Here is a 21,497-nt window from a genome sequence, read left to right on the forward strand (position 1 = left end):
CGTGTACCCGCTTAGGAGTCGACGAAGCCCCGCTTCGCGGGGCTTCTATTTCCGCTCTGAGGGACACAAGGTAACGAACAAACCTACATCGCAAGAATTGCATTTATTTTTGTGGAAAGTGAGTACTTCGGCAGTACGTAAACTTAAGTCTGACTAGATAAAGAGATATATTAGCATGGCTCTGCGCAAGAATGACATGGAAATCCTTAAGTATCTCACTCCTTATCAATTTACATCTCTCCAACTAGATCTTAGATTTTGAAAAAAAAAAAAAATGGTTAAAATGTAGGTAGATAGGTATCTCTTTAAATAAATAACAGGTACTAACAGCTTAAAAGAACTCTTGCATGTAGTTGCTATATGTGCGTGTATTATTTTGGATTTGAATAACTTGATTATTCATTCTATATGTAACTATAGGTACATACAAGACGGTTCTTTAAGCCTACCTACCTACCTACATAAATAGTACCTACACTTGTAAACGTTTTAAATAAAATCGGAAGCCTGTGACTTGAAAGGGCATTAACAATATGGGAATGTTTAGATTGATTCATTGACGAAGACGCATGGTTTGCTTCATAATTTCAAATTATATTCGCTAACTGTAGAGTTAAAGTTTAGTCATGGCAAATCTCGTCACCGTGAATGACACTTTCTAAAAGTGCCTATTAAAGTAAATCCTTTCCCCTTGTCGAGCGAAGAACTCGCAACTAAGGGAATATTACCCATAAACATAAACTTCATTTGAATGATATTCTTAAGCTATGTCTGTTATGGTTCCACCTGCGTAAGGTGTGCCTAAGAGAATCTTTTATTCAGTCACAAACTAACGTCAAGTTATTTGTGATGATACCAATATGTTGTGTACCTATTTAAGCCTGCGCAAGGCTGCCATGTTTCCACCTGCGTAAGGTGTGCCAAAGAATCTTTGATTCATTCACAAATTGATGTCAAGTTACTGATCATGATATTACAACCTATATAAGCCTGCGCAAGGCATGTCAGAAATTAAATGATATGGTCATAACACAGGCGAGCGAGTAGGCCACAATCATAAAAATATAACAAAGATGAATATGTAAATACCTCCTTTTGGACAAAGGACAAGTGAAAAGGGTTCTAACAAAATAATGTTCTGGGTAAAAATCAGTCGAAATAGGTTACGTTATTCGAGGTTTCATTTTTGTTTACCAATCTATTTTAAGGGTCCCGGACACCCTATTGGCTAAACTCAAAATTGGAATAATTAACATTTCTAAAATTATAATATAATAGATATGAAATAACCTAAGATTCCAGGCCTATCTCGACTCATTTTTATTTTAAAGATGAAAAAATCTTTGCACCCTAATATAAAATTGTGGTCTAGAGACGCTAAGCCTCATAACGTTGGTGGCATAGATAATACTAAGAGATTTAGTCACCTAAATTCGACCATAAGCCCAGACAGAATATTGATATTTAGAATAAGGTGTGGTCAATCCTCCAAGGTCCAGATAATCTGTGGACTCTAATTAAATCAGGCTCACTTAAGCTCACGACACAACATAGCTTACGGTTCAATTCTGAAATAAGCTATGTTTAATATCACTGATGGTGTGAAAATAAAATTACAAGAGCACAAACAGCCTGCTCAAGGTGTACAAAGGGTTCCGTTTAGCGGCCCTATGAATATCTAAAAACCTTTGAAGTCTATGCCTGCTATGACAGACTAGAAATTAATATAAATTATATTTGCCTCGAGAGCACTAGTCTTTCAGTTAACATTTTTACGAGTACCTACCTATGTAGGTACACGACATAACCAAGGTTAGGTACCTATTTAATTATTATATCCCTGACTGGCATGGTATAGGAAAATTGTCATGTGCTGCACAAGCATGTTGGAAATAAAAATGTACAAAACTGACCTAACGGGGCGTTTATGAATGATTTATTTTACACCCTTATGTCTGCCTTGTGAACCTTGAGGATTCGAACCACCTTGATCGTAAGTGCTCCTATGCACAGATTAAGTTTATTTTAAACTACCCATGCACTAATCTCAAAGGCACGTGCTTCTATGCACGGACCAAATATTGTTATCACTTAATTCACTTAACATTATTCGTCATAGTTTGATACTATACGTTTAACAAATGTACCCACCGTGGAATGTAATGTACCCAGTCATAAGGTTTTTAATAAACAGTGACTTAATGGTTTGCACGAACGATTCTAGTATAACTTCTGGGCGGTCACGTCTAGGGCATGACCCTCTAGTTCTCAATTTATACAAAATTATAGCATTGCGATACTGTTTGCTTTGCACAATGTGAAACAGCAGCAAGCCTTGCGAAAAGGCGAAGCTATTTTGAAAGGCGAGTACTTTTCAAAAATACATTGTAATATATATAAATATGTTTTTGTCGTGGAACAAGTACACCCAAACAAATGCAGTCATTTATATTATATTATAATATGTTGGCAAAACTCTGCAAAAGAGTTATATAGTCTGTCTGTACAGTGTAACTTGAAGGCATCAATGCACATGAATCTCTTGAAACATGGTGGATCAATTAATTTACACCCCGTCTGTGTCTTGCTCCTATTACCAAATCCACAAGTTAAGGACCTCAACCTATATATAGGTACCCTTCTTGCTCGAGACCTGTAAAAAATGTACACAATAATTTCATGCAGTCAAGTGTCGGAAAACTAGATCCACACACTTAGCGATATCGTGAATATATATCCAAGAACTCTGTATATTGCCTCCCAGGAGGCGGGATGTTATTAGACTAACCTATATAGTAGGTAGTAGGCCAGAGATATAGTATACAAAAGTACACTGGCCCAAATTAAGTAATATTATATTTCAGAATATAAAATAATTTACAATCTTGCTATTATTGAAATATAAACAAGTAACAATTATCCTTAGTTCATAAGGAGGATAAGTATACCTAAATATCTAATAGATTCGACAAAGTGTTGATTCTAGCATTGGATAAAATAGGTCCCTCTTAAAGGGCCTCTGCGCTGTGGCTTTGGGGCCACAGGCGCCCGGCAAATGGTCGGGAACCCCCTGGTTTCCCACAGCAAATAATGTAAAATCACGAAATAAGCACATAAATTTGTATTTCGGTTAAAAGCACCTATGCGATGAGCTAGGGTTTCGAATTAAGTATCTGATTCCTTATAATTTACACACTGAATAGAGAAAACTGAATATTCAGAATTAAGCAATGTCTATGAATAGTTTACAGAAATTAAGCCACTTTAGCGGTCAGAACCAATAAAGTTTTAAGGCTTATGTCTACCAGTAGGCACCAGATAAAGTAAACCACTAAGAAACTACTCTTACTACATATATACAAATTATTGAGTAAAATTAAGGTTATGATAGCTAAACATGAATTTAATTAGAATGACTCTGCAAATATTATTGATAAAGTTCTGTGGCAATTCTACACAAGAACACCACAAAGCGTCATAACTAGTGCCACAGCGCAGTGAACAATGAGTGTTGTGGCTTAAGCTCTCATAGTACCTAACCTTCACACTTTTAAGTAAGGTTTATTTATGTATTTACAGTGACTTGCGTTCTCGTTAGTAAAGCATATAAAAGGGTTAAATGCATTTTATAGCTATAACTATAACCTATAACCAAGTATATGGCTTACAGTCATTAAATAAATTTAGTGATTCCCTATGACATTTGAATAAGTACCTAATTTTATTAACTCTGTTTGTGGTGATAGTGATATAACGAATAATTAAAATATTCGTCTACCTAATCCCGAGGGATTCTGGAAATAAGAAAGGTCCTGTCCTTGTTATATTCCTGCAACTGCTTACTTTACTATTATAGATAATTATTATCAAATTTGATAAGAATTGCGACTTATAAATAAAAACTACTCTAGTACGTTATTATTTTTATCTTTTCATACTTGAATTACATTACTCCTTATAACAGATGTTGTATGCTCTTTGAAGAGTAGACTGACTTATCACATCTTCTTTTACCTAGTTTTCACATACCTACATTTAAGTAATTAAGTATAGCACCCTTGTGGTGACTCACTTATTCTTTTTGAACATTTATAAGTACATTAAGTACGTATACAAAATGTTAAGTTAGTATCATAATCATAATATAATGGAATATCAAATTGTATGCTTTACTAAATACCTCTCTCCTCACAGGTGTTAAAATAAAGGGTGTACTGCATAATTAATTAAACACTCATAATATAATAATATTACATATACATAATAAGTACATGTATAATCACATTGGCTTGGCGTCTTCCCACCACCAGGCGATAACAAACACGTCTCAATATTATTATTAGGTTCCGAATAGCGGTACAGTTGTTTAATGACAGCGTTTTACACAAAAATAAAACGCTAATTAAATAACTTACCCTATTCGGAACCTAAAGTTTTAATCCTGCCTGGTGTAATTTTGAGACAATGAGTTGGAAATTTGTTTTTGCGACAACCGCCAAAAAGCAAACTGCTGTGTGGTGGGAGTGTGGGAGAGAGAGGGACGTATATGCTAGAAAAGGACAATACGACCGACAACAGGGTTGCCATTCTCAATATTATTATTAGGTTCCGAATAGGGTAAGTTATTTAATTAGCGTTTTATTTTTGTGTAAAACGCTGTCATTTCTTACTTCACCACGGCAACACTGAGTGACACTGACAGTGACAATCAATCTCGGGATCTCGGCGTACGGCGTCAGTGATAAAATAATTAAAATATCAATCATATCCGTTTATTTCATTTAGAATCGTTCAGTTTTGTGTAAAGATTGCATCAATATAGACTCGTCATATAAGTAATTTCATTTACATGAATTCGTGGTTGGCAGTATGTCGCTGGAAGAGGTATACATCCAGGAAGGACCCGAATGTGAGGACAGTGATGACGGTGAGTTTACTACGTACGTTATTTTACTGTAAACAAATACCGCTGCTACTCACGGGTGGGTTTAATTATCCAGATTTACTGCAGAAATATTGTCTTCGGTTACCGCGATAGTTACCCATGAAATAAAACTATTAGTCATATAAAACATGCCTACCCCTCCGGGAAATAAGCGTAGTTATATCTATGTGTACAGTGTGATAAGGAAAAAGTGTGGACTGAATGTAGATGTAGTGACAAAAATTATATCGCGTATATTGAATTCATACTACATCCCGACGTTTCGAATTGCTAATGTTACATTATGTGAACTTTTACATTTTACGTACATTGTTACGTGCGCCTGAACTAGGAATATAATCCTGTATCTCGGACAAAGAGATAATATACTAAATTAAAGAACAATAAAACAAATTAAAATCATGAACGTAGAGACATAAATAGGTATTGAATTATCTTACACTTAGTAGCCAAGTATTGCTGTGTCTATGATATCTATAAAGTAGATCGGTCTAATGTCCACACATTGTTTTTAGATGAAGAGGAAGCAGTATTATTACAAGTAGAGGATGTGAAGGAGGAGTGTGAGAGTGCAGAAGCGAGCGAGGCGGGCGTGCTGGCCGGCCTGTACACAAGCCACGTGCTTGAAGAAGTCGTTGTGTTGGAGCCAGAGGAAGCTGAGGTTCCGACGCATGGTAACTTGCCCTCTCCAATATCTCCATGTTTATTATATTTATTTATTTTACTTTATTAGGTACACTAACTTCTTCCTCGCGTTATCCTGGCACCTGGCGTTACCATGGTTACCAGTACAATTTGACATTAGGTTATTAGTTTTGACCGCTTATCCCCGGGTTAATGGGATGGTGCAAGTGGGCCTTAGTGTTAAAGTAGATTTCATCAATCAGTGAGAGAAGAGGAGAAGAAGTGTGTTCACAACACTTTATCTTACCTCTACACTCTTGGCCTTATTTGTCCAAATATCGCAAAGTGTCACAGCTATATTTAGCCAAATATTAGTCCTGTAATATTTATTTATTTATAAGTCTTTCCCATCACGGAACAATGGTGCCTCGGACCTTTGGGAGGCATGCCCGGAGCCGCAGCCAACATGTAGAGGACCTTTTTACACTTTAATGAAATGTAAGGGCTGTCATGGGACGCACGCAGAGGCAGCACCCGCCATCGCCAGGGTGTAAGGACTATTGAGAGTTTATGGGATCTAATATGAACTAGGATATTGGGTGAAAGAGATGGACTAAGTACTGAGCTATGGGATAAAAAATCGGACGTCTGCCTAATAAAATTGCAAACCGTTTTATGTTATTTTATTTATAATATTATTATATTTTCAGGCATGGTTATGCAGCCGCGGGCGCGCGCTAATTATAAACAATATGCAACTCTAGTTGGGTTTATGGAAAGGTACAATTAAATTTATTTTCATACATACTATCTCCTTTAGTTATGAAAGTCATATAAAACATGCCTAGCCCTCCGGGAAATAGGCGTAGTTATATGTATGTGTACAGTGTGATAAGGGAAAAGTGTGGAATGGATGTAGATGTAGTGACAAAATTTGAGAAAGGTATGTTGAAATGGTTTGGACATGTGGAAAGAATGAGTGAAAGAAGGCTAACAATGAGAGTGCAGAGTGTATAAGGGAGAAGTGGAAGTTGGAGTTCGAAGGGGTAGACCTCGGCGGACTTTCTCTGATCAGATCGGGGAAATCCTGAAAAAAGGCCAGGTCAAGAGCACCCTAAACCGGCGAGCTCGAGAGCTCGAGCGAGAAAATGTTATGGAAGCGAAGGAAGCGAAAAAGGTATGTTAGGATCGTAGCAAGTGAAAATCCGTGGTCTCTGCCTACCCCTCCGGGAAATAGGCATGATTATATGTACATGTATGTGTATATGTATGAATGCATAAGAAAAAGAACAGAACGAGCGATTCAACGTGTACAAAATTCATGCATACGTTTCTGTCAAGATATCCCTCGCCGCTCACATATTAGCCCTTACCTTAATAAAGCGGGTAAACTGAATATGTCACACAGACGAATATTAAAGCTTGCGTCAATGGTATTTACGCTTAAACAATCTGGTATTCCACCCTATCTCGCGTGTAAACTTGAATGGAAGCCAAACCGAAAGTTGAAAGGTCTGCGTGAGCAACAAGAGCGTATCTCCCTTCCATTGCTCCGGCTTCAGTCATTTAGAGGCAGCTTTCGCTATGCTGCGTCTAAATGCTGGAACAATTTGCCGCCACCAGTAGTTAACAGTAAGTCCCTGGCGGTTTTCAAACTACGTTGCAAGGCTTATTTGCTGGACCTCCAAAAGAATGTAACATACACTTTTGGTTGAGTGACCTGCTCTATAGATATTTAATTTTAGTAAAGTTAGCACTTTTTTATCCACTGCACATTGTTCGGTTTTGCTATCTTGTCCTACATGTAATAAATAGTGTAAATGTTTTTACTGTCCTTAGCTAGATACAAATACGGCGGTGGCAGAATAACAGCGTCCGTTGCTGCAAGTCTTTAAGGCCGCTGTGCCCCGAAGCCTTCTGGCACAGACATAAGCTGAGCCTTACAACCTTTTCAATTAGTTTGTAAGCATTATCGTGTACTTTTATTATGTACCTATGTTCAAACTTTTTGAATAAACGTCTTTTATTATTATTATTTGTTTGTCCTTTCCATATCTCGGGACCATGGGATCCCGGACCTTTGGGAGGCGTGCGTGGGGCCGAAGCCAACAGCGCAGAGGCCCTTTAAGACAGTTTACTCTAAAAGCAAAGGATACACATGGCGGATACCATCCCCGAGCGCACAATATGATACATCCGGAGATGGTCCCGGCAGGTGCAAAGACTATTGCAGTGCAGCACTTTTGTGCTGCGATGGGAACTAAGGTCATGGGCTATTGATATGCAAGTTGGATGGACTGGATAATGGGTTATGGGAGGAGACTAGCGGACACCTGCCGTGACAATCAGTCTCAAAATTGTGTAAGACAGGTGGTGACTCGCCTACTCATTTAGTGGGCCCTACAACGGCCGCACGCACAGTGCGACAATAGGGCAACACTTCGGAGCGGCTGTAAGGTTGTCGAGAGGTGAGTCTGCGGTAGCCAGATCCCGGTGATCCGTTCAGCAGGCCGCCGGCGTTATGACATTTTACACTTCCAACCTGGAGCATAGGTCCCGCTCTTGCGACTCCACTCTGGCCGGCCAATCAAGGCAAGCACAGAGGCGAGGGCCAGATGACAGGGCCCTCTGGAATAGGGGTCCGCGGTGTCGCCACTCACCGTCAGCTCGCCACAAGCTGCCCCCGCGGGGTTATTATTATTTGTCTCTCTTAAAAACTCACGGGTATATACATCCCGGTCATTTGATAGGCGTGCGTGGGGATACAGATCCAACACGTAGAGGCCCTTTGGAGAAGTTTGCTGTTATGTAATACACCTGCTAGAACCCATTCACGGGTACAAATAGATACCCGTCAATCGGTCCCAACAGGCGTAGGGGCTATTGTAAATATAGTGGAGAAAAGTGCTGGTTATAGTGATGAATTTTGGCTTGTCAAAAGATTGGGCTATTGCTGAGAGGTCCGGACACCTGCCATAACAATGTTAGTACACGTTATCGAGGCAGGTGGTGACTCGCCGCTTACTAGATGGGCCCCTGAAACTGCCGTCGTAAAGACGACCAGAGGCAACACCGGTGTGAGCGGCTCAGGGGTGTCGAGAGGTGTGCGCCGCTTTCTACCCAGTGGCTGTTAACAACCACTGTGCCAACTCGCGTCTTATGCATCTTTCACTTCCACCCCTGGAGCATATAGCTCTAGCGACTCCTCTCTGGACGGCCAATTAAGGCAAGCCAGAGCTGAGAGTCCTGCGGGTCCCCTTGGGGTCCACTCCGACCGACGAAGACACGCCGGAGACGGAGACCCTGACCGACTCTCGGGAGCACTCGGGTCCGTGGGGTCGTTACTCCCCAACAGCTCGCCACAAGCTGCCCTGCGGGCTTATTATTATTATTATTAATATACATTAAAAATTGGCCCTTTAAGTGTATAGTCCTTTATTATGTATTAGACACTCGGATATAGCGCGGCTGCCGCCCGGCTGCCGGCTGTGGGGCGACCGGCTGTGGCAGCAGCTCGTGACCACGCTCAACGCCGTGCCCGGCGGCGTCTACAAGCCCCCCGAGAAGTGGAAGAAAGTAAGTCACTATAAACTAACGCCAAGTCAGGTAACTTCGTTTGATCCTTTATTGTGTATCAGACACTCGGATATAGCGCGGCTGCCGGCTGTGAGGCGACCGGCTGTGGCTGCAGCTCGTGACGGCGCTCAACGCCGTGCCCGGCGGCGTCTACAAGCCCCCCGAGAAGTGGAAGAAAGTAAGTCACTATAAACTAACGCCAAGTCAGGTAAGTTCGTTTGATCGTTTATTGTGTATTAGACAATCGGATATAGCGCGGCTGCCGCCCGGCTGCCGGCTGTGGGGCGACCGGCTGTGGCTGCAGCTCGTGGCCGCGCCCAACGCCGTGCCCGGCGGCGTCTACAAGCCCCCCGAGAAGTGGAAGAAAGTAAGTATAAACTAACGTCAAGTCAGGTAAGTTCGTTTGATCCTTTATTGTGTATTAGACACTCGGATATAGCGCGGCTGCCGGCTGTGGGGCGACCGTCTGTGGCTGCAGCTCGTGACGACGCTCAACGCCGTGCCCGGCGGCGTCTACAAGCCCCCCGAGAAGTGGAAGAAAGTAAGTAGAAACTAACGCCAAGTCAGGTAAGTTCGTTTGATCCTTTATTGTGTATCAGACACTCGGATATAGCGCGGCTGCCGGCTGTGAGGCGACCGGCTGTGGCTGCAGCTCGTGACCGCGCTCAACGCCGTGCCCGGCGGCGTCTATAAGCCCCCCGAGAAGTGGAAGAAAGTAAGTATAAACTAACGTCAAGTCAGGTAAGTTCGTTTGATCCTTTATTGTGTATTAGACACTCGGATATAGCGCGGCTGCCGGCTGTGGGGCGACCGGCTGTGGCTGCAGCTCGTGACGACGCTCAACGCCGTGCCCGGCGGCGTCTACAAGCCCCCCGAGAAGTGGAAGAAAGTAAGTAGAAACTAACGCCAAGTCAGGTAAGTTCGTTTGATCCTTTATTGTGTATCAGACACTCGGATATAGCGCGGCTGCCGGCTGTGAGGCGACCGGCTGTGGCTGCAGCTCGTGACCGCGCTCAACGCCGTGCCCGGCGGCGTCTATAAGCCCCCCGAGAAGTGGAAGAAAGTAAGTATAAACTAACGTCAAGTCAGGTAAGTTCGTTTAATCCTTTATTGTGTATTAGACACTCGGATATAGCGCGGCTGCCGGCTGTGGGGCGACCGGCTGTGGCTGCAGCTCGTGACGACGCTCAACGCCGTGCCCGGCGGCGTCTATAAGCCCCCCGAGAAGTGGAAGAAAGTAAGTCACTATAGAGTTTAAAAACATTTCACGTTATAGTTCGTTTTTTTTAGCATTAGAAATAAGGTAAACAATCATGATGTGTCTTTTAATTGAAAAACACAATTTAAAAATAAGTTACGGCAAATATGTAACAATTATGAATCTAATACGATGATTTATATTCTTCTGCTTTCATAAGTAATAGTTTTTGATTTTTAAAAAGCGTTTTTCAATTAAAAGACATGTCAAGATCGCTTACCTTCTTGCAAGATCTTTCTAATGCAAAAAAAACGAACTATAGGTAAGCTTTTGTTTCTTTAAAGTATTGAACATTAATTAATCAATACACCTTATAAAACGAAGTCCCCCGCCGCGTCTGTCTGTTTGTGTTTTTGTATCTTCGTGATAAACTCAAAACTACTGAACGGATTTTCATGCGGTTTTCACCTGTAACGGGTTAGCACTGAATGACTATGAATGGCACGTTATCTTATCGGATTAACAAAGTAATATTTTGTATTTAATTAATATGGATTTCCGCAAAGTGACGCCTGATTCTATTCATTATATTGATGTTGTTTTGTAATTTATTAAGTTTACTATGGATATCTTGTCCGAAATAAAAGCTTTTGCGAAAGTGTGTCGGTCTGTCTGTTACCTCTTCACGCTTAAACCGCTAAACCGATTTAGTTGAAATTTGGTATATAGATAGTATGTCGTGGGGAAGGATATAGAATAGTTTCTAGAAAGGTTGGGGAAGACCGTATTTTATACGCCGATCTTCACCACATTGACGTATTCTAAGATATCAACTGTTCGTTTTCCAGGTGTGGGCTGACTGGAAAGCCAATACAAAGAAGAAGGCAATCATATTAAGAAAGAATAACGCGGCAAAGGGTCCCCTCAACGTTCTAGAGAAGCGCGTGTTGGGCGTCATGAAACCGACTGCCTATAAAATGGCCGACTTGGAGAAAGGCTTTGTAAGTATCATTTCATTTCATTTCATTTATTTATTTGCCATGAATTGTATGTTTACATAAGATGGTACCATTTTACATGTCATATTGTCTCAATACAATTTTACCAGATCGGTGTAGCATATATTAAAATACAATATTTAAAATAATATTATAGCAAGCATGCAATTCATTCTATCTTACATTAAGTTTTATAAAGTACTCGTTAAGGCTATACGGACACAGCTCAATAAGTAATTTCTTTAGACTAGGGAAGAAGTATCTTTTTTTACAAGCTTTTTAGCTCAAGGGTTCCGCAGCCAAATGGCAAAAAACGGAACCCTTACGGATTCGTCATGTCTGTCTGTCTGTCCGTTTGTATGTCACAGCCACTTTTTTCCGAAACTATAAGAACTAAACTGTTGAAACGTGGTAAGTAGATGTATTCTGTAAACCGCATTACGATTTTTACACAAAAATAGAAAAAAACAATAAATTTGGGGGGTTCCCCATACTTGGAACTGTAACTCAAATTTTGTTTTTTTCATCAAACCCATACCACAAATTATATAATAGTTCTTACGAACAGATACTTATCTCTCAAAGAAAACGCAAATACTATAATAAATAAAAATGGTTTGATACCTACACAGAAATACAATGGAGTGACCTTCAGCGCGCCGCACCGCGCGCACCGGCACAACGCTAGGGTTGCCGACGCGACGCATAGAATTTTTTATACGTGTGAAGACCGGTCTCTAATTCGATTGATCAAACTATCAAACTAACATTAGAACTTGCCATAAAGTATATAACGTCGGGTGACAAGCAAAAATCACTAACTAACACCATTGAAATTATTGGACAATAAACCGTGTTACAAGTGTAATAAAGTGCATTGTTACTTTAATTTTTTGATAGTGCTTAGTGACTTTTGCTTGTCACCCGACGATAACAGCATATAGCGTTAAATAACTACATTTAAGCAAGTTAAGTTGCAATAATTTATACATACATACATGCATACATCACTGGCTCAGTGACCCAAAGAGGATCTTGGCCTCTGACACAAGAGAGCGCCATTCTGCCCTATTTTGCGCCACTTCACGCCAGTTGGGTATTCCGAGGGCAGACAGGTCTTTTTGGGCTTCGTCACTCCAGCGGTATCTGGGACGCCCAGATGGACGTTTTCCGCCCGGGCGCCCCACATACGCTCTTCTCACAGCACGATCCTCCCCCATTCTCTCCAGGTGACCAAGCCAGCGGAGTCGTGTTGCTTTGATCTCGCCAATTATATTAGGCATCGCAACCAGCTCCTCTAGCTCCCTATTTTTTCTTCGCCTCCAAGTTCCATCCTCCTCTCTGATAGGTCCCAGAATCTTCCGCCAGATTTTCCTCTCCGCCACTAAGAGCTTGCTCTCTTCTTTCTGAGTCAGCGTCCAAGCTTCACACCCATACATCAAAATTGGTCTAATCACGGTCTTGTAGACTCGAATCTTGGTTGGTCTACTGATCAGCTTGGACACTAAGACTCGATGGAGCGCTGCCGAGCATCTTAGGGCGTTTTGGACTCGAATATCTATCTCTTCCTCCCTTCGGCAATAATTTATAGTATTCCGTTTATGCGTTAGGTTAGGGTAGTGTTTGCGAAATACTCATTTTAAAAGGTCATATGTCCCTGCAGTGACCGCAGTGTTTACGCCGTCTTATAAACCACGCAATGAACCTAGAAAGAATTAGTTTTAAAACTTCGTGTGATTTAAAATCAATTCATTATAAGATAACCAGAGCAAAATAAATGAGTACCTATTTTCCGGTGTAAAATTAAGATCTTACTGTCGATAAAATGAACATTTACCAAGTTAGCTACCTATTGCAAATAGATATCTAACTATAAGTACATTTGTCGTAATAAACACTACATGTTTAATTATTTAATTAAAGTAATTCAGTAGTACCTACGTAGCTTGTAACTATCGTAAATATTGTCAGTGCGGCGCGCGGTGACGCGCGTGCGTGAGCGCATGTGGCAACCAACTGGCTTGCTTTTCTACCGTGAACGGGAGCAGAATCGTAGGTATAAATCCGAGCTCGCGCGGAGAGTTCCATAGGCCTGCCCATACGTGTGGGGTATATTGGATAGGTCTTCAAAAATGATATTGAGGTTTCTTATATCATTTTTTTCTAAACTAAACAGTTTGCGCGAGAGACACTTCCAAAGTGGTAAAATGTGTGCCCCCCCCCCCCCCCTGTAACTTCTATAATAAGAGAATGATAAAAGTAAAAAACTATATGATGTACATTACCATGCAAACTTCCACCGAAAATTGGTTTGAACGAGATTTAGTAAGTAGTTTTTTTAATACGTCATAGACCGCGATTTTATTATGTTACTTGCTTGCTATGGAACCCTTCATGGGCGAGTCCGACTCGCACTTGGCCGCTTTTTTTAGTGTTCCGTACAAAACTTTGTTTACGGAACACTTATGGGATCACTTCGGTCTTGTTTTATATTTATTCAACTTTTTATGGGCCCCGTGCATGGACTATTATAGAGGACGGCATAGGTTGTTTTCATATCCTTTAATTTATTTTAGTTATTTTGGAAATGACCAATTTTTTTTTTCAATACATTTTACATACATTTTTATTAAATGTATGAATGCAGTTTTTCTTGTTACTAAAATCGATGAGATGGTTCCTAAGAAGAGATCGTCGTATGTCTTATAGTTTCAGATTTTCCGATACTGACCGATTTGAATGAGTCACCCTGTATACCATGTGTGACGTTTTAAGGGAAAAGCATTAGTTTTGGTTTCAGAAGTAAAAATAGTAAAACGAAGTAGGTTATTCGCCAGCAATTGGCCACCCTAAACTAAACATGAGCTCTATTCACCTACAAACAGAATTCATTTTAGTATAAGGTGGCTAATAGTTTTTTAAAGCTGGCCACTTATTGAAACCTTTTATACTAAAATGAATTATGTTTATAGGTGAATAGAATCATTTCTAGTTTAGGGTGGCCAGTTACTGGCGAATAGGGTATTTGACTACTGTCAAATCAGTTTCTTTTTTCGAACTGTCAAAACGACTTTTCTACTATGGAATTTATTTGAAACACTAGCATGTGACGTCACGATCAAATTACCTACTCTTTATAGTTTTACACGGGTATTCAAATAGAAATTGTGTCTAAAAATAACTGCTGTCTACGTTTCTCTATTAATCTTCTGGTGCTTTATTTCATGCATGTTGTAGAATAATTTATTTTAACCTTTAGCAGTGTTGCCAACTTGGTATAAATGATGCCAGATCTGGCATATTTTCACTCGCTTTGACACCAAAATTTTCTATTTAGCATCGGGCATATTTTTTAGCATAATTTAGTCTAAGCCTAGTCTGCAAAAACTTGGCAGCAACAATATGCGCCATTGCCTTATGTGGTTCATATTTTCATAATTATGAATTTTGACTTTTGTGGACGGATGGACGTCGACGGACTATATAAAGTTGGTCAAGCAGATCTTGTCAGTAGAAAAAGGCGGCAAATTTGAAAAATGTATGTGTTTTTAAGTGTCTAATTTCAAGTGACATTTTAGCTTTTTTTTTGTAGCATTTTTCAAAAAACTTTGGCATAATCTGCACAATAGTCTAGCATTTTTTCAAAATCCGAGTTGGCAACACTGACCTTTAGAACGCCAAACGGCGCATACATTTGCCGTGCCACTGACGCCACGGGGGTAAAACTTAGTTTTGTGAATAAATAATGCCAACCTAAAAGTGGGCTGTTCTTCAGTAGATTCCCATCAAAAAACGTTTGACGTCAAATGCCGTCTTTGGCGTTCAAAAAGTTAAATACAGTCAAATACCCTATAAGATGGTAAGAGGTAAACGATGTTACTTTTAATGCCAGATTCCACCAAAGATTTCGGCACCACCTAAAGACGACAACGTAGCGCATGGCGGCTCAGGACAGTCGGAGGCCGCTAACGCTGGAGATGGTATGTGCATTTTATTATTGGCGTCTGCCCGCCACTTGGTTTACGTAGAATTAGCGTTTCCATAGCCCACTTTCACCTCAAGGGATGATTTTATGAGAAATACTGTAAAAATAAATAAAATAATAAAATATCATTTATTTCAGGCTTTTAACCCATAATAAAAATACACATAAACAATACAATGGCATACTATATACAATACAATAAAAAGGAATACGGAATGTCAAACAATATTAATTTTAGAACCTTACTTAACTAGTTACATCATTTCGCCCAGTTATGGGACACTGGTGCATGCAATGACAACCAGTGTCCCATAAATGGACCATCAAGCCTGTCGGCGACGACTGCCAGCAGGGCGCTGCCGCTGGTGCGCACACGTCTCGCTGCTGATGTTGCTCTCTTGCGCATGGTGGCGTAAAAGCAGTCCACACGCGCCTCCGCGAACATTCCCGAGGCGCTGCAAAACCTCGGCAGATGCAGCAGCGCCCTTAAAGCATTGTTGTATTGAACACGGAGAGCGTTGTATGCCTTCTGTGTGTATTTAACCCACAGGCTGCTCGTGTAAAAAGTGGTACAATATGCACGAAACAGTGTAGTTTTGACGTTAAAAGAACAACGAGCAAACCTGCGGGCTATCATATTGGCTCGGACTGACAACGTTCTCCGCTCCCGTTCAATATCTTCGTCATCTTTAAGGTCGTCAGTTAATACATGGCCTAGATATTTGAACCGGTGAACACGCTTCAAAGGGACCCCGCTGAGACGTACAGGAGGTACCTCGGACGGACATTTAGTCCCCGCCCTAAAAATCATTAGTTCGCTCTTCTTAGCGTTATATTTAAGGCCGTGACTACTGGCAAACTGCTCGCAGAGACTAATGAGTTCGCGGAGACCTCCAACAGATGCACTCAGCAACGCCATGTCGTCTGCGTAGCTAATATTGTTGAAGCATACCCCGTCAATGTGACAACCGACATGACGGCTGCTGAGCACCTCAATCAGATCGTTAACGTACAGGTTGAAGAGTGTGGGCGAGCTCAGCCCCCCTTGTCTCACGCCACACTCCAACCTGTACCCCTCCGAAATACTCTCCCCCCATCTGACATGATTGATCTGGCTTCCATACCAATACTGAAATATCCGGATAAGCTCTAGAGGTAATTTAATCTTGTCGAGCTTTTCCCACAGCTTATGATAGGAAACCAGATCAAATGCCTTCGACAAGTCGAGAAAGCAGGCGTAAACGGGCGTATTTCTATCGGTATAGTATTTGACGGCATGCTTCAGACAGACAATGGCGCTTTCTGTTGAGAGTTTGGGTCTAAACCCGAACTGGTTATCATGTAGCGTAGCATGAATATTTAGATGTCTATTAAGCATGCTGTCAAATACTTTGGCGATAACGGTAGCCAATGAGATCGGCCGATAGTTGGATTTATCTCCAATATCACCCGTCTTGTCCTTAATAATCGGCACAACTACCGTTCTCATTAGCTCCGTTGGTAGGTATGAGTGTTTAATGCACAGATTAAACAGCACGGCCAAAAGTCTAGGCAGATGTGTGCCCGCATACTGCAAATGCTCAATGCTGAGCCCGTCATGACCTGGAGAATACTGTTTTTATTTTCAGACAAATATTTACCTGTCAATTACAGTTCATAGTTAGTATTAAGTATTAACCTTTTGAACGCCATTTGCCATTTGCCGTACCACTAACGCTACGGGGGTAAAATTTAGTTTTGTGAATAAGTAATGCCAACCTAAAAGTGCGCTGTTTTTCAGTAGATTTTCAACAAAAAACATTCGACGTCAAATGCCGTCTTTGGCGTCGTTGTCACGATTTTGTGTTGACGTCAATTGCCGTCTGTGGTGTTCAAAAGGTTAATAAGCTACGTGACTTGCGTTACACATAATAAAATACAAAAATATTATGTCGATTTAAGTTATTAATGATAAATTATGAAAAAAAAAGTTTTTGACTTTTGGTAAAACGGAATGGTACTTTTCAGCATATTCAACGGCATCGGCACTCGGAGCGCCACCAACACCCTGCTCCCGGCAACCCCGCCCCGCGCCCGCGGCACCGCACCCCCGCCCCGCGCCCGATACACCAAACACGGCAAATTCACAAGAATCGTTAAACGCTCCTACTTCAGATACTCATCCTCCATCAAGCTTTCGCCATTCTACTACAACCAGTGCTACTACTAGTCGTTCTACTGCAACTAGTCATCTTCCTACTAGTCCTCCTGCAAATCGTCGCTCCCTACTACCGCGTGTGTCCCTCGCCGAAGCACTCAATAACTTCACATCGATCGAACGCCGGCGACTTAAGTTAGATGAGATACGAGAGAGAAACCTGCACGCGAGAGAGAGAGAAAAGCTGAGACTGGAAAGGGAGAGGCTGAGAGTGGAGAGGGAGAAGGTAGATGTGTTCCGTCATCTGGCTGAGACGGCGCAGGATTTGCTGGCTCACTTCACCGGGGGTAGCCAGAACCATGCCCGTGAACAGAACCATTATAGGGCAGTACCATAGTATAATAGTACTACCGTACAGTCAGCAGCAGCAGTTGCTAAGCGGGCGAGGTGTTCAAAATTACCTTGACACGCTCTTATTCACTTAATAATTAACGTCACGACAAGAACATTTTGAACACCTGGCGCGCTTAGCAACTTCTCCTACCGACCGAACCCTGACAATTAAAAGTACAAAAACATGTGAAGTATTGTTTCCAGCGATTTTCCGTAAATTGACATAAGGGGTGATTTTTTTTAGTGATACGAACACGAAATACTAAAGCGACGCAGCAAAATATTTTCAGCATAAATAGTTATTTTTTTATATTATCTTCGTGAAGTTGAAAATAAACACAAAACAAATTAAAATTTGTATTAATCTTTTTATTTTAAAATGGATTTTATACAATATTCATTAGCTGGAACGAAGCGGGCGCCGCTTTTCATCAGTATGTGTTAATAGGTGCCTCTGCAAGTTACGTTTTGAATTGCTCCGGTAATCGCAGTAGTTACATTTAAATGGCTTTTCACCAGTGTGAGTCATCATATGCCTCCGTAACATACTTTTCGTAATGCACTTGTAGTGACAGTGCTTACAATTAACAGGTTTTTCATCAGTATGAGTTAATAGGTGCCTCTGCAAATTACCTTTTAAATTGCACCGGTAATCGCAGTAGCTACATTTAAATGGCTTTTCACCAGTGTGAGTCATCATATGACTCTGTAACATACTTTTTGTAATACACTTGTAGTCACAGTGCTTACAATTAAAAGGTTTTTCATCAGTATGAGTTAATAGGTGTCTCTGCAAATTACCTTTTAAATTGCACCGGTGATCGCAGTAGCTACATTTAAATGGCTTTTCACTAGTGTGAGTTATCATATGATTCTGTAACGTATATTTCGAAATGCACTTGTAGTCACAGTAGTTACATTGAAATGGCTTTTCACCCGTATGAGTTAATAGGTGCCTCTGCAAACTACGTTTTGAATTGCACCGGTAATCGCAGTAGCTACATTTAAATAGCTTTTCGCCAGTGTGAGTCATGATATGATTCTGTAACATATTTTTCCTCATGCACTTGTAGTCACAGTAGTTACATTTAAATGGCTTTTCTCCAGTGTGAGTCATCATATGATTCTGTAACATACTTTTCGTAATGCACTTATAGTCGCAGTAGCTACATTTAAATGGCTTTTCACCAGTGTGAGTCATCATATGATTCTGTAACATATACTTCGTAATGCACTTGTAGTCACAGTAGTTACAAAGAAATGGCTTTTCACCAGTGTGGTTAATCAGATGATACTGTAACATATATTTCGTAATGCACTTGTAGTCACAGTGCTTACAATTAAAAGGTTTTTCATCAGTATGAGTTAATAGGTGCGTCTGCAAATTACCTTTTGCATTGCACCGGTAATCGCAGTAGCTACATTTAAATGGCTTTTCACCAGTGTGAGTCATCAAATGACTCTGTAAATTATTTTTCAAAATGCACTTGTAGTCACAGTACTTACATTTAAATGGCTTTTCACCAGTGTGAGTCATCATATGATTCCGTAACAAATATTTCGAAATGCACTTGTAGTCACAGTGCTTACAATTAAAAGGTTTTTCATCAGTATGAGTTAATAGGTGCCTCCGCAAACTACCTTTTAAATTGCACCGGTAATCGCAGTAGCTACATTTAAATGGCTTTTCACCAGTGTGAGTCATCATATGATTCCGTAACATATTTTTTGTGTTGCACTTGTAGTCACAGTAGTTACATTTAAATGCCTTTTCACCAGTGCGTGTCTTCTTGTGATTCCCTGGGTGTAATTTTTGATTGGACTTGTAATCACAATTAAAGGCTTTGTCATTAGGTTTTCTATTCCTTTGTGACATTTGTTGACGATCCAAAGCAATTTTCTCTCGGGTGGAATTACGCGACAAGTGAGTGATTATGTGTTTCTCCAAAACCGACTTGTTCCTGAACCGTTTGCCGCAATGGTGACATTGATAGATGGTGGCGGTGACATGGGGTGTGGGTGCGGGCTCGGTGGCGTGCAGCTTGTATGTGCGGCGCCCGACCCGGCAGGTGCGCCGCTCCGCGTCCACCAGCAGGCGCTCCAGCCTGACCGAGCACGAGCCGCGCCGACCCGACACCACAGCAGACGAGACGGGAGCGGGCGCTGCAACACCACATAACAATACTAATGGTTTGCATACTTAAAGTACACATTCAAATCAATACTCTAGCATAAAAAAACTTTTTTGCTTGATATATTATGCGGGATGAAACGATGAACAAACTGTAAAAAAAGACCCATCGAAAACATCAATGAAAAAATGAGAGCCAAGTTCAATATTACAGATGTAGTGCATATTTGTTTTCCTTCGTATTTTCTCGGAAACGTTCGTATTTGTCATGTCAATCAACTTCAATATTTTTTGTACCGAGACCGACTGAAAAAAATAATTGTATGCATTACGAGTATAAGACAATTTCTATTTGTTCCTGTTTATTATTTCAATAGTAAAACTAATGCATTTTTCGAATGATTACTTAAATTTATGCAGTATTTTAATTTATAAAAATTACATTTGTTTTACGACGTAATGTCGGAAAACTTGGTAAACCCCGGTTGATAATTTTTTGTATGTGATTTTCGACAGTTTTTTTGGGGTTTGTAATTATTTTATATTTATAAACTTTATCATAGGCATATTGCAAATAATGTACCTTTCTGATAGCAGTAAGATTTTCCTATAACTCTTACGAATAATTATATATTTACATAAATATGATTTAGCCTGATGCAACTTCTAACACAGATTACGCAGTGGAAATCGATGTGATATTTTTTATACTATTTTTCCTAGAATTAGCAAACAGTTATGTGATACATATATTAATTACAAGCAAAATTTTTTGCAGGGATTTGTATTTGTTTGTATCTGCAGCTGACTGTACATTAGGATGTCCCTTATTTCACGATTTTCAGAAATAAATAAGGCATACCCACTAAATCAGTTTCTTTTATCCCAAAATACTCTGTAATAAAATTTCAGGTCATTCCAATTTCCTGTAACTGTAACCAGTGCCGACTTTCATGAGATTTTTCCATACAATGTATGATAATGACAATTTTTTTTTCATATCGATTTTGTATAATATTGATATATTTATAAAATTTATTTAACAAAAAAATCTTGATGCAAACATCAAACATCAACATTTATTCAGCAAATAGGCCACAAGGGCACTTTTACACATCAACATTGAATTTACATAAAAGCAAAAATAATAACATCAACAATTTTATAAAATAAAACTAACAATTCAATCTAACGTATTACAATTACTAAGAGATGTATATGGTCTCTTAATGTCAAATTACATACAAAATACAGATAAAAAACACACAAGAAAAAAACACAAAACCAATGAAAAATTATCAAATTAGTGTCTGGTCAAAGTACTCCATAGTAATTTGTATGGGAATTTCAGTTGTGGGTTGGCACTGGTTCTTGATACTGGTAATTAGTATATACTTAATTTTTTTATATTTAGGAGGTATGCGTTGTTAATTTTAAAAATCGCAAAATAAGGGACGCCCTACTGTACATATTCATGTTAAACAAATGTCCACACACCTCTCAGCTCCAT

The 21,497-nt window shown here is 40.1% G+C and overlaps 1 protein-coding gene across 1 annotated transcript; it reads right to left on the minus strand.

The window, feature by feature from the left end:
- Positions 1–18,245: 18,245 nt before the first annotated feature.
- On the minus strand, positions 18,246–21,497 carry LOC134677295 (gastrula zinc finger protein XlCGF26.1-like). The gene is made up of 2 exons (XM_063535728.1): positions 21,485–21,497; positions 18,246–20,019 (listed from the first exon to the last, which is right to left on the minus strand). Exons 1-2 carry the CDS (start codon positions 21,495–21,497, stop codon positions 18,257–18,259), a joined length of 1,776 nt encoding a protein of 591 aa, XP_063391798.1. The 3' UTR covers positions 18,246–18,256.

Source organism: Cydia fagiglandana, chromosome 26 (genome assembly GCF_963556715.1).
Source record: "Cydia fagiglandana chromosome 26, ilCydFagi1.1, whole genome shotgun sequence".
In the NCBI taxonomy this organism is placed as follows: Eukaryota; Metazoa; Arthropoda; class Insecta; order Lepidoptera; family Tortricidae; genus Cydia; species Cydia fagiglandana.